Genomic DNA, 12,714 nt, shown 5'->3' on the forward strand with positions numbered 1-12,714 from the left:
TTTAAAGAGTTTCAAAAAGTACATTTGATTTTTAGCAGATGAGAATATTGAGTTATGTGTTCCTATAATTGTTTTAGGTGTGACAAGGTGTTCGGCACCAGCAGCTGTTGGATGAGGATAAGGAACAATGCTGAGGAGTGGTGCTCATTTGATTTTTTTTTCTGAAAGGTATTACGTTAATAGGCCCAAATATTCCTTCCTGTTCAAATCTGAGGATTCTGATCGTCTCATTGGGATTTTTGTGAGACCACAAACATGGCACACCTAGGATTCAATGTACTTAAGGCAGCCTTCACAAATCTTAGTTGATTGATAGAACATTCATTTAAGTGGATTATTCCAAAAGCTTTTATAAGCATCAGTTTAAGTTGAACAATAAAACCATTGAATTCTGACGAGTATGATGCTGTTAATAGCACAGGTATTCTGAATTCTGTCTTTATTTAAGTATTCTGCTCCTACCCACAAGCTCATAAAATATACAACCTTAGTCTTAAATGCTGCTCTAAATGAGTAAGAGCAGTTAAAACAGACAAAGGATATGTGTATTTTTCTCAGGATAAAAACAGTGTATATTGGCAGCAAGAAAACAAAACACAGGCAACTAAATATTGATTATATATTGTGCAAAAGAAGCCTTAGATACAACTTACCATGTTGTTACTTAGTTTTTTTATAGGGTAAGAAAAAAAGTTACAGTAAAATCTGAATTTACACTGTACATACAAATAGCCACTCAGCCATTGCACCTTAAACAGTAGGCAGTGGCTCCTCTGCTTCTTGTAAAATCCCAACTTGGATCAGAATTTTTTTCTCCACTTCCAAATACTCTTCATATTCAGTTTTTCTCTCCATTTCCAGTTGTTCTGCTGTTTTCTCTGGAGGCACTGCTTCCTGCATAAAATAAATATAAACCCATACGTTAACCATGGTTAGAGTAAACACTTTAGAACAGTCAGTCATTCTCAAGTTCAGTCCTGGGAAAGTCCTATGGCTGCAGGTTTTTGTTCCAACTAATTTCACAATCAGTGAGTTATTTTACTGTCAATTAATATCATTGTTGGATTAGTGCAGTAGTATGAGATTTACATTTGTATGAATTTTTTGTATTTTTACTATATCTTCTAATAGAAGTCATTTTCATTGTGATTCACTTTTTCTGTTGAGTTTTCTCTCTTAATTGTAATCAGCAATTGACAATTAAAGACAAAGTAAGGAGACACCAGTGCAAACAACAGAGAATGATAAAGAGCAGCTACAGAATTTCACAGTTACCCCATAACCGGAACATTAAAAAGAACAAAATGTTAAAAATCAAAGATAGTGAATTCTTAACTATGAACAGTAATACATGTGAATTCTTGCTTCATTCACGGAAATAATGAGCATATCCAGTTTGTCATTTCTGGGAACTAACAGCTTGCTGAGTTGAGGGGGTTGAGACCTCAGGACTGAACTTGAGATCACTAATTTAAAACAAACATAAAATATTCACTAAGCATTCTTTCTTTATTTTCAAATAATCCAGAAAACATACATGGACTTTAAACATTTTCACCAACAGAATATAAGACTCAGTCTTTCACCCATTTATCTATTACAGGGTTGTAGGTATCTGGAGCCTACCCAAGGGGATCTGATCAAAGAAGGGCACTACATCTGTAGAAAATGCTAGTCCACACAGGGCACATGCTTGCACCTAGCCACACTCATTTATATTAGGCCGTTTTAATGTTTGCAGTGAACCTGTGCTGCAAAAGTTGTATGTGTGGGAAGAAAACCAGAGTAAACTGTTAAAGCTGGCAAAACCATTGGAAGAACATACAAAATCCAGAGTTGTCACTAGGCAAAAAGTTAAATGTAGATCCAAAGAATTGTGACTGTTGTAGTCCCCTTCACCATCCATAGCAAGCACCCTCACATTAATATAACAAGGTAAATTACAAGATCAATAAATCACAGGGAAATTGGGCACCGAGTGTACAGTTGATTGCATGACTTGAGGTGAAAACGTTTGTGTTCTGTTTACTTTTGTTTGTTTTGCTCCTCAGGACCGTAGCTTGATGGTTAATATATTAAGCATACACTGTCAGTATGAAGTTTACGCATTATAAATACGTGTTTGCCTGGGTATCTTCCTGGTACTCTACTTTTCCTCTCACATCCTGAAGATATGCATGTTATTAGGTTACTTGGAGATTCTTACACGTCGTATGATGAACTGGCACCCCACTCTGAACTATTCGTGCCTTGCTGCTAATGCTGATGGATCCTCCTTTGGATTAAGTTAGGTATCCATCAGCATTTGTCATAATATGAAGGAGTGGAGTTAAATGTTTAAACTTTCCAATACTTCCTAGATGTCACACGTTTGGGGGGTTTATCCTGCCCCCAGATATAGTGAGGACACACTCTGTTAACTGGCCTTGAGAATATACTGTAGGTGTATTATTAGTTCATAAGATTGCTGTTCTTCTGCACAATTGTCATTTACCTAACCACAAGGAAATACATGAATTAATTAAAATAAGAGGATCTTACATACTTTATGTACTTTACATTTCTATTAACCTGTACATCATTTAAGTAGAGTTTAGAAAAATTACATAAAAATGACAACTTAATCTACTTGTATCTGCATACAACAGAAACAGATGTACTGTCTATTATTATAATGCTGTTCCATTTATTTATAATGTTGCAATTTATTACAACTTACATGTAAGCCAGAAAGGCAGGTATCATAAAATAATGCCATTCATGATGCTGAATGTTAGTTTTTGTATTCTGGGTAATTCATTTTATGTCATTTTAAACTCTTTTTATTATTTGAACAAAGTTTATAAACAAACAAGCTCCACAACATAGCATCATCCCTCCGTGGATAAATTCCTTCAAATAAAACCTTCTCATGTAGTTGGTTTTAGTTTATTTCCAAGTAGACCTTAGCACAAGGTTTCACTTCAGTTTTGAACACTTTTTGTCCCTGATTTCTCTTTTGATTCATCCTTGTGCTTTGTTCACTGATTACCTCTTTCCTTTTAGTTCAGATCTTTACATCATTATATGCCTGCCTGACTTGACATCTCCTGGTCTCCCTGCATCTCACAATATTTTTGGAGACACCGTCTCAAGAGTAGAAGTGAAGTCTGACTGCTAAAAACTGGCAGATCTGAAGTACAGAGCCACAATGCCACTTATTCCTCATAGCCTGATTAGTTAAATGGTCACAATAAATGACACAAGGAAGTAATATAATGATACTGATATATTTAAAAGAAATCAATTCCATTATAAATATTTCACTGAAAAGTGTGCATGTGAGATTTTCCTAGTTATTTTTGCTAGCATTTTGTTCCATACATGACAACATGATTAACTATTTAAAATGTGCTGGTGCAGACTCACAGCAGAATGAGCACATAAATATTTTCACTTATATACAGTATATGTCACACACGTGCGGATAGGTGGTACCTTCAGAGCTGTGACAAGGTAAGCGAAAGCACCATGGGAAGAGTCTTTTCATCCACAGCTCCGAAAGAACACAGTAGGGGATACCTAAGCCCCCTAGTATATCTCATTGGAAGCGGAGGTCTGTGATACGGTTTGCATATTTGTATCCTGCATATGCATACCATGTGGCGCATGACTAGCTGTATACATAGGAGAAACATCTAAAATGCTTGCAACATGTATACAAGAACATCATAGTGCTGTCAGAAGGAAGGACACATGGCCTCATATGTGCAAATACCAATTCAACCAGACACACGTTTAACTGGGACACAGTGCAAGTAAGAGTCAGGGCTAATACTAAGAGTGCCAGAGAGCTGGCTGAATCATGTCTTTCAAACGAAAACACCATTAACAGACACTAGGACATGAACACTGCATATGCAGGCTTAAAAAGTACAACATCCAAATAATAAAAAAAAGACTTTATGGCCAACACCCTACAAACCCCACCTTTCCATCCATCACTACTCCAGACCCCCATTTGCTATGTATTGCCTTTTATTGCTGTATGTCTAATCATTTACTTCTGATGATGACATCTGGTTGGTTGTTAAAGGATAGGAATAAAAGACTGTTTTATGATATGTGATTAATTTTCTCCCTGTGTGGATTTCTAGCTACAAATAAATAAATTATATATCTTAAACTAGGGAAGAATGGCACAGTGACCCACTGGTTAGGACTGCTGCCTGACAGTTCCAGCCCTGACCACCCTTAAACACTGTCTGTATGGAGTTTGTACATCGTCAGCATGTTTGTGTGAGAGCTTTTCTCAGGGTATTTTGATTTTCTTCCTGCATCCCAAACAAATGCAGGTTGCGTAGATTGAGAGATGTAAATTAGCCTGGCATGATTCAGTAAGGGTATGTCAGTGATTATGTTCTGCAATAGCTTTGGCTTCCTATGATTACAAAGTGGATGGGTGGATGGCATGATGCCCCACACTACCAGTATAATGCATGTTGTGCTCGTGTCTTTGAGGTTTTTTTGTAGGTGTGCTGTTTTCACATACAATCCAGAAGAAGTTTGACTGATGACTCTAAAGTGGCTTGGTGTGTATGTGTGTGTGTATAAACATGCTTTGTGATAATCATCCAGAGTTGGTACTAGCTTTGTGCATGATGCTAATGAGACAGACTACAGTTCTTTATGGCCCTGTAACAGAATAAACAACCTCAAAAATTGAATATATGCATTTCTGCATAAAAATTATAAGTACATATTTAAGGCTTTGTAAAGATATAGGTGATCATGGATAACTCTTTAGAAAAATGATTTGTTTAGCTTCAGTTCACGTTTCTTACAAAAATTTCAATAATGTGATTAATTTAGTTAAGTTTCATAAAAACAGATATGGGTTAACACTGGAAAAATGAAATTTCATTATACATCAGGTTGCTCAACTACATGGAAACAGATATTTAAAGCAGAGAGAGAGAGAGAAAGAGATTTCAAAATTGTTAAACAAAATGCATTCAACCACAATCAAAATAAACCTGTGCCTCTTCAGGCTTATGTATATTGGGTTGTTGGCTAAGATGTCATTACATCCTTATACCTTTGAGGCAATGCCTTGTATCTGTAATGCTAAAACTAATTTACTAGCTGTCAAAATGTGGCCATGGCCTACTTCTACTTTGCTGTAAAAGCTGGCAACAAAATAGTTTATGAGGTCAATGAAAAATGTGCCAAGAATTCCACTAATCTGATGTGTGGTTACTACCCAACATTAGTTTCAGATTCCTTTTATCCTGCTCATTCCACCATAAACCAGTGTCTTAATCGTTATCTTAAGATGTGCAAACCTGATTGCTTTATCACGATGTAAAACCTTTTCCTGTGCTCTTGTGTAACATAAGTGCAGAAAGCAAGAAATATTAGATGTAAATATGGTAACAAAGCAATAAATCATATTTAAGGAGTTATAAAACCTTTGCTCATAATGTGAAGTACTCTCATTTATTGCTGAAGGAGTAGGTTTTGTTAAGGCTAATTATTACTTGCCCCTTGTTTTCACAATCTAGTCTATGAACAAAATTAATTTATTCAGAATTGCCAGTTGTAATAAACTTGCAGGACTATGTATGTCATCCTTGGGAATAAATAATATTGCTTTTTGCAAGAATATCAGGAACCACGGGGCGCCAATACTAGTTCACTTGTGACCCCATTTTGCATAAAATAATTCCAATTTAAGAAAACAAACTGAATGTTTAAAAATAGTGCAGAAGGAACAGTGACTGTGTTAACAAAACAGCCTTGTTGAAGATGTTCTCATTGGTATGGGTCCAGAAACAAATCAGGAACAAAGGAAACTGGGACATTTCATGAGTGGTTCCAGGAACCTTCAGAATAAATGTAGTGGAAACAAAACTGGCTTGTCATGGGCCCACCTGGTCCTTGGTTCTAATGGAAAAGTGGCATAACAGAATAATTAAGTAGTTTAAATCAGTAAAATACACAATTTAACTGTTGCTACTTTTCCTTCAATAAGCTTAACTTCTCCAATATTCTCAGCCTAAAATGGGAATGAAATATTTAATCATTTTCAGCCATATTACATACTGCTTTTCGTTTTTGCTCATCTGCCTCCATTTCGCTTTTTTCCCTCTCTCTAAAGAGTTTCCGTGCCTCAAAGTATTGCAGGTGTTTAACTTCTCTTTCAAAGTAATTGCTGACACTTGTCTTCTGTAGAAATCAATTAAGAGAGAAAATAGAGCATATTAGAAACAAAACACATACAAAATTATTTTATATGGTACTATCGAAAATGCCAGTTTGATGTGTGCTATATTTACACATCAACCCAACTTTGAAATATCTAAAGTTCTGTACACCATTGGAACCTGACTGGGTTAAGTGACACTGTTGGCCATTAGCTGATTTGAAATGCTAACCATATCATTTCCAGACAAGAACCTTTTCCGCTAAGGCATATAGTATTTATCTTACAGAGAAGGAGTAATTTATGCTGTACTTGTTAAAAACTTGCTTAATGCGTACATATATTTATTGCAAATGTATACAATAAAGTTCAGTTTTATAAATTACACTTACTGTAAACTTTATACAAGTAAATTAGACATTGTGATTAACTAGTTGAAGATTAACTAACAACACATTCAGTATCCAGTGCACTAGGATATTAAAATATCATAATGTTGTGTGTGTGGTACCCAATACTTTCACACAAAAATGAGAACATTTCAGTGTAAAGTGTAAAACATAATATATAGCATCAGTAGTTTAAATTCTCTTCCTTTACGCTGCTTGAACACTTTCTTCTTCCTTCACAGAAGTGGCAGCTCAAAACAGTAAAGAGAAATTAGTATATTATGCATTATTCAATTCAAGAACTTTTAGTTAAAAACGCACCCATAACTAAGAACAAATGTTCCTATTTTACTTACTTCATTGTTTGAAGGATGACGTATTGTCCAAGGAATCTCTAAAATATATACCGTTCCTTGTTCATCTGAGACAGCTAAAAGGTGTTGTCTTGCTAAATGAAAAAATATAAAAGGAGAGTCATCTTAAAATATAAAAGCAATAACATTCAGAAATATACATAACTTCTCTACACACATTTCAGCATTATCAAGCTATTGGCCTCACATCATATATTCAAGACACATTACTTCTATTATTTATGTACAGTATGGTAACATCATAAACTGTTAACGAAGAACAAAGCTTAAAATATAAAAAAACAACACATTTGAATATGTCTACACACATATCTGGCTTGTTTGCCAGATTGTTGTTTTAATTCAGATTTGACAAGTGTATACCAACATCGCACAACAAGACTGGGCATTTTATTCTTTCTTTCTTTTTTTTTAAAGGACTGTTCAAGCTTGATAACACTGAAAGAGAACCATTAAAGAAGTCTGGGCTCCAACTTGGCTACCCAAGGATATTTAACTTTTACTTTTTTAGCCACTTGACTATAGTGCTTTGGTTGAGTGGTTAAGGTTGTTTCCATGTTGAAAGGTAAACATCTTCTCAGTTTCAGTATTCAGACACAGTAGGTATCTTTAAAAGTCTATTTGTTTTGTTCCAACCAATTTCCCTCCTGTCCTGAAAAACGTCTCTTTCCAAAAAAGAAACACCCCATATCAGTATGCAGCCTCCACTGTGCTTTAAAATGGAACTGGTAGTCCACAATGTTACTTTCTGTATTGGGTTTTCCTTCAATTGTGCTATTTACTCTTTAGGCTATGATTTCTGCCTTCATTAGGAAATCCTGAGAACAATGCGCACACTGGCTATTTTCAACATTCAAACTGGGTTTGAATGAATGGTGTCTTTCTTCACATTACTTTCCTGTTGCAGTCAGAACTGTGAAGTGATGGGATAACGCTTCAAGTTACATATGTAGACCAGCCTAGCCAATCTTTTGAAGTTATTACAAGTCTTTTTGCACTTAACAGTATGTCAGTTCTTTCTCAGTTCTAACAAGATTTTTGGTGGCTCGCTAGAAAGACTAGATGAAGGCAAGGTATTGGTGGTGCCACAAACTGAGTAGTTTGACTGGGCTCAAAAATTACTAAAAGTATTTTAAATCTTTTTATATTTTTTATACTGAGTTTTGGGCATTTCCTCTTCTGTATTCTATCTTTTCAAATCTCCCTATTATCCATAGTTAAACCTCCCCAGCAAAACAAACACATTGGAGCAGCTAATATTTTTCTGAAATGAACGGAATTATTTACAGGCTGACAGTGCAAAATGAGATTTATCAGAGTTCATTTTCTTATGTTATTATTAGTGAGTAAGTACACTTCTCTAACCAATTTTGCAGGTTTCCAATTTTAAGTAATATTCAGATATTTTATAATATGTTTTTCCACTTAAGGAGTTTATTTAACAATGCAGAAATATAGATAAATAAGTCAGTCAGTCAGTCAGTCAGTCATTGTCCAACCCGATTTCTGATTTAAGAAAAAATTCTGGCAATTGTGAAAGGGTATGGAAGACTACAAACTGGCACTGTCTAATGCAAAATGTACTGTAGATATGTTGTAAACTGTGGAAAACTAAACTTCTGTCCAGGCGTTCAATATTAAGACTTATTGTCAATAGAAATTATTAATGCCAATTTCTAAATGTAAAAATTGAAATTAATGAATTAAAAACTTCATAAAATGTTCTACTACTTTGCTATAAGCAACCTGGTCATCTAGTATGTTGTTCAGCTTTTTACATGCTAACCATGACAAAGTAAATTGATCATATTTAGAATGGATGGCCTGTCTTTAGATTTTTGAGCCCATATGCTAAATTTTTTAATTTTGCTACACTTCAGAAAAGAAAATAGTCAAGGCTACTGACAATTAGCCAACACCCATTGCATGAAAGTGAATGTTTAATCATTCCACACAGTGAAGTGCTTTCATGCGAAGGCCTGGCTAGCTGAGGAATCATCATGAAATTAATCTCATTAAAATCAAAAAACTCGGATTTAAAGAATGGGTTAAGTCTTACTAGTCACTGTACTGGCCATTATGAATATGAATACCATTATGAATGCAATTTTTATATCTTAACTCATAGATTTCTTAACCAGTCAAAATAGTATAGCACATGTATAACTGATTAAATGCTCAGAATATCTCATAGCAACCACATGTAACTAAGACCAACTAGAATAACGTATTAAATGTTTTTTTTCAGTATAATGCATATGTACTGTAGTATAAAGGTAAACTTTCATAAGAGGATGTTTCTGTACACACATGACATTATCCAGGGTTTAATGCACGTGATTGGTGCAGTACAGATGTTTTGTGTTTGTGATGGCTCGTGGGTTTTTTCTAGAAGATCCCAAATGTCAATGCTTCCATCTTCTTTGCCAATAAAAAAAACACCAGGCCTTGAAATAGACCAATGTCCCACAGTGCACCTCTTCTGAGAGCAACATGATTGAAGAAGGGGTCCGCTCTAGAATGTAAATATAGTTCAGGAGACATGCATTAATTAATTATTGTGGATAGTTTAGCTAAATTTAACAAATGTATAAACTGTAATTTAAAAAACTCAACTAATACAAGAATCATTTTAGCCTTATTTGTCATGTATAATATGTTTACTTGTATGTGCATAACACATCACATTGAAGATTAAGGATTATATTATTCATGCTTTGTAATCAGTATAGGAATAAAGTTATTGTTCTTGTATTCTTAATATTATTTTACACTTTATTGGTATCATCTTAGAAAAATTACATAAAATTTAACATATTTATAAATCCCTAACATCATAATGTTCCACAGAAACATTCATATTTTTATGTGGTTTGGAGGACATCTTGAGTGTACTTTTTCCTAACATTTCTTTACAAGTACACTGCAGAAGCCACTTGCCCTAACAGACAACTTCCCAAATGGGATATATGCTGACAAACATATCGAATGAAACCAGACCACTGTCACTGTTTATTGGCTTTTTTTGGACAGGGAAAATATCACTGTTGTGGCAGCGCTTTCCTGAGGCAGTAAGCCATTTGCATGGACATTACCAAATATTAACACTGAGTCATATCCTACAAAATGATTTAAAAGAATATAAGAATATTGAAACAGTGAATAAATGTGATTAAGAACAAACATGAAATGTATGGCTAGTAGAATTAAACATTATGTCTAGCCAAGAAGCATCATGCACCTTGTACACAATCCATGATGTAGGTAACTAATAGAAACATGTAAATGAATGTTTTTATATGTTTTAACAACTATACTTTAAAGCTTTAAAAAATATAGACATGCTCATGGAATAGGCTCATAGCTAGCATGGACTGAAATATTTTTGCAATGTGTAAATGAGATATACATACAGTCTAGAAAAGTCTTTTTTTTCTTTTTTTTTACTATTATAGTTTTAATAATAGGATTTGATATGAAAGATTCAAATAATTCAGGGAATTACAAATCTGAAACTAGTAATACATACATTCAAGACTGTTGCTCATTGGCTGCATGACAGTTAAATAAAAAAAATAAATACATGGTTTAGTAAAAAGCTACGAATTTGAGGAGGCATTGTTACCATAATATCTTCTTTCCAAATGGCGAAGGTCCATCCTCCAACTGTCAGAACTATATCTTTAAAAAATGGAGATCTTTGCACCGTATTTAATAAGCCATCATGAATTACAAAACAATTAGAGGGTTTAGAACCTAAAAATTAAAGCATAATAAATAACTGTAATGAAAAATAGATAATCATACAGTTAAATAACTATAACACTGACTTAATACAGTATAACCTGAATTAATTGGAATTGGTTCTGTCATTGTGATATTAGGCCTATTAGATAGAATCAAAATGGACAAGTTCATTATACGTGTATATAAATTAAGGGAACTATAATAGCAGTATTTATTCAAGTAACTACTTGCCCTATGCATTGGCTAAACGTATGGTTAGAAGGACACATTGAAAGACAGTGAAAACACACTTTATTCATACAGTACTGTACAGTACAATGACTTACTTGAAAGTTTGCCTGTATCGTTGTCTTTTTCCATTTTCCAGTCTGCATATACAAGTTCCCCATCCTAAAATAAAAATATAACCACACATAATAATCTTTATGAATCTAACTGAATGCAAAACTACAATTTCATGTTATTAAAATGAATCCTTAAATGTGCAAGTCAAAAGCTCACATATAGCTATTGTTTATTAGAATCTTATTTATATTCTTATAAATTGGAAAGAATAAAGATAATTGTCATATGGATGTGTGAAGTGTCTGTGAGGAGAAGATGAATGATGAGTTAAAAGAAAGATTTGGTGTGGAGGCTATGGTGTCATGTTGAGGAGGTAGTTTGGGCAAGTGGAGTGAAAGGCAGAGAGTGATTGGGTATAGAGGAGCACAATGATGGAGGTGGAGCTGATGAGGCCCAGAGGGAAGCCCAAGAAGACATAGTTGGAGGTTGGTATTGTTATAATATATAAGTATGAGTCTGACCTCAAACAATGCTTAGTGCTGGGAAGAGTCAATGGAAAACCAGTCAAAATAGTATAGCACATGTATAACTGTTTAAATGCTCAGAATATCTCTGGGGACAATTGGCTAACTTGGGTAAACATAGAAAATGGCTGTTAAATTGTTAATGATGATTTATATTCTTCATTGGTAAACATTTTTGACATTACTTTTTATATCAAAACCTTTATACCAGCCATTGTTAACATAATAAATATGCATTTACTACTACATGTTATTTTATTAAAATTCATACCTCAGTGCCTAGTGAAAATTTTGTGCTGACATCACTCTGTCCTTTAAGATTTTTAGCTGAAGGAACCCTCAATGTAGCATAATCAATGCCACTTTCTAACTTTTCAGTCTTAGGATGGAATTTGTCTTGCAAAAAACAGGAAAGAAATATTATTTGTGTATTGGTTACAATTATTTTGTTTTAATTTATCAGTTATTTCATAACTGATTAGTTTCTACTTACCTGAGGCACCCGAATACGTTTTTTCAGAACAACAGAACATAATGAAGAAAGATATTGAATAGCAAGTCATAATGAGCTGCTAAATCATAACTTATATCACTTCATCAAGAGATTTAGGCTAGAAAATGTTTCACTGAGTATGCATTTCACTGCAAAGTAACACATGTTAATCAGCTTCCCAATCCATAACTGCGATTTAGAAATTGGTAGCATGTAAATACAGGTAGTAGTACAAACATGTTTCCTGCTAAACAAAATCATTTTTTTCAAATGGCTATGTCAAACCTAAAAATGTCCTTCAAGGCAGATCACATACCTAATAGAGTTATGCAGGTTTGAACTGTATTTGCCATATACTCTTCTTTATTTATGCCATCCATTCAATAATGTTCTAAACATACTTTGTTAATTACATGATTATTTAAATTAGGAGCCCATGTTATCAGAACTAGCTCCAAAGCAGAAACAACCAAGTCTATTGGAAACTGCAAAACATACACACTCAGACTAGGCGATTTAACCCAGTATGTTTCTGAAATGTGGGAGGAAACTGGAACACAGTAAAAAGACTCTTCTGAACACAGGAAGAACACACTAACACTGTGGACCATTCATATTTTAGCCGACACTGGGTGCAAGTAAAGGATCAACTATAGGATAAGATGTAAATCCATCAAAAAAAAAAAGAAAACGGGCACCAACATCATCACAACCACCA

At 34.2% G+C, this 12,714-nt stretch overlaps 1 protein-coding gene across 1 annotated transcript in view; it reads right to left on the minus strand.

Annotated features, from left to right (window-relative positions):
* Positions 1–406: 406 nt before the first annotated feature.
* dnai3 (dynein axonemal intermediate chain 3) overlaps positions 407–12,714 on the minus strand; it is a 45,870-nt gene continuing 33,562 nt past the window's right edge. The window contains exons 17-23 of the mRNA XM_028811527.2: positions 11,775–11,899; positions 11,021–11,084; positions 10,573–10,703; positions 9,258–9,462; positions 6,930–7,021; positions 6,085–6,207; positions 407–894 (exon numbers count right to left, since the gene is read on the minus strand). Of these exons, the coding sequence (XP_028667360.1) occupies positions 751–894; positions 6,085–6,207; positions 6,930–7,021; positions 9,258–9,462; positions 10,573–10,703; positions 11,021–11,084; positions 11,775–11,899 (884 nt within the window). The 3' untranslated portion in view covers positions 407–750. The remainder of the gene's footprint in view (positions 895–6,084; positions 6,208–6,929; positions 7,022–9,257; positions 9,463–10,572; positions 10,704–11,020; positions 11,085–11,774; positions 11,900–12,714) is intronic.

This window comes from Erpetoichthys calabaricus, chromosome 10 (genome assembly GCF_900747795.2).
Source record: "Erpetoichthys calabaricus chromosome 10, fErpCal1.3, whole genome shotgun sequence".
NCBI lineage: Eukaryota > Metazoa > Chordata > Cladistia > Polypteriformes > Polypteridae > Erpetoichthys > Erpetoichthys calabaricus.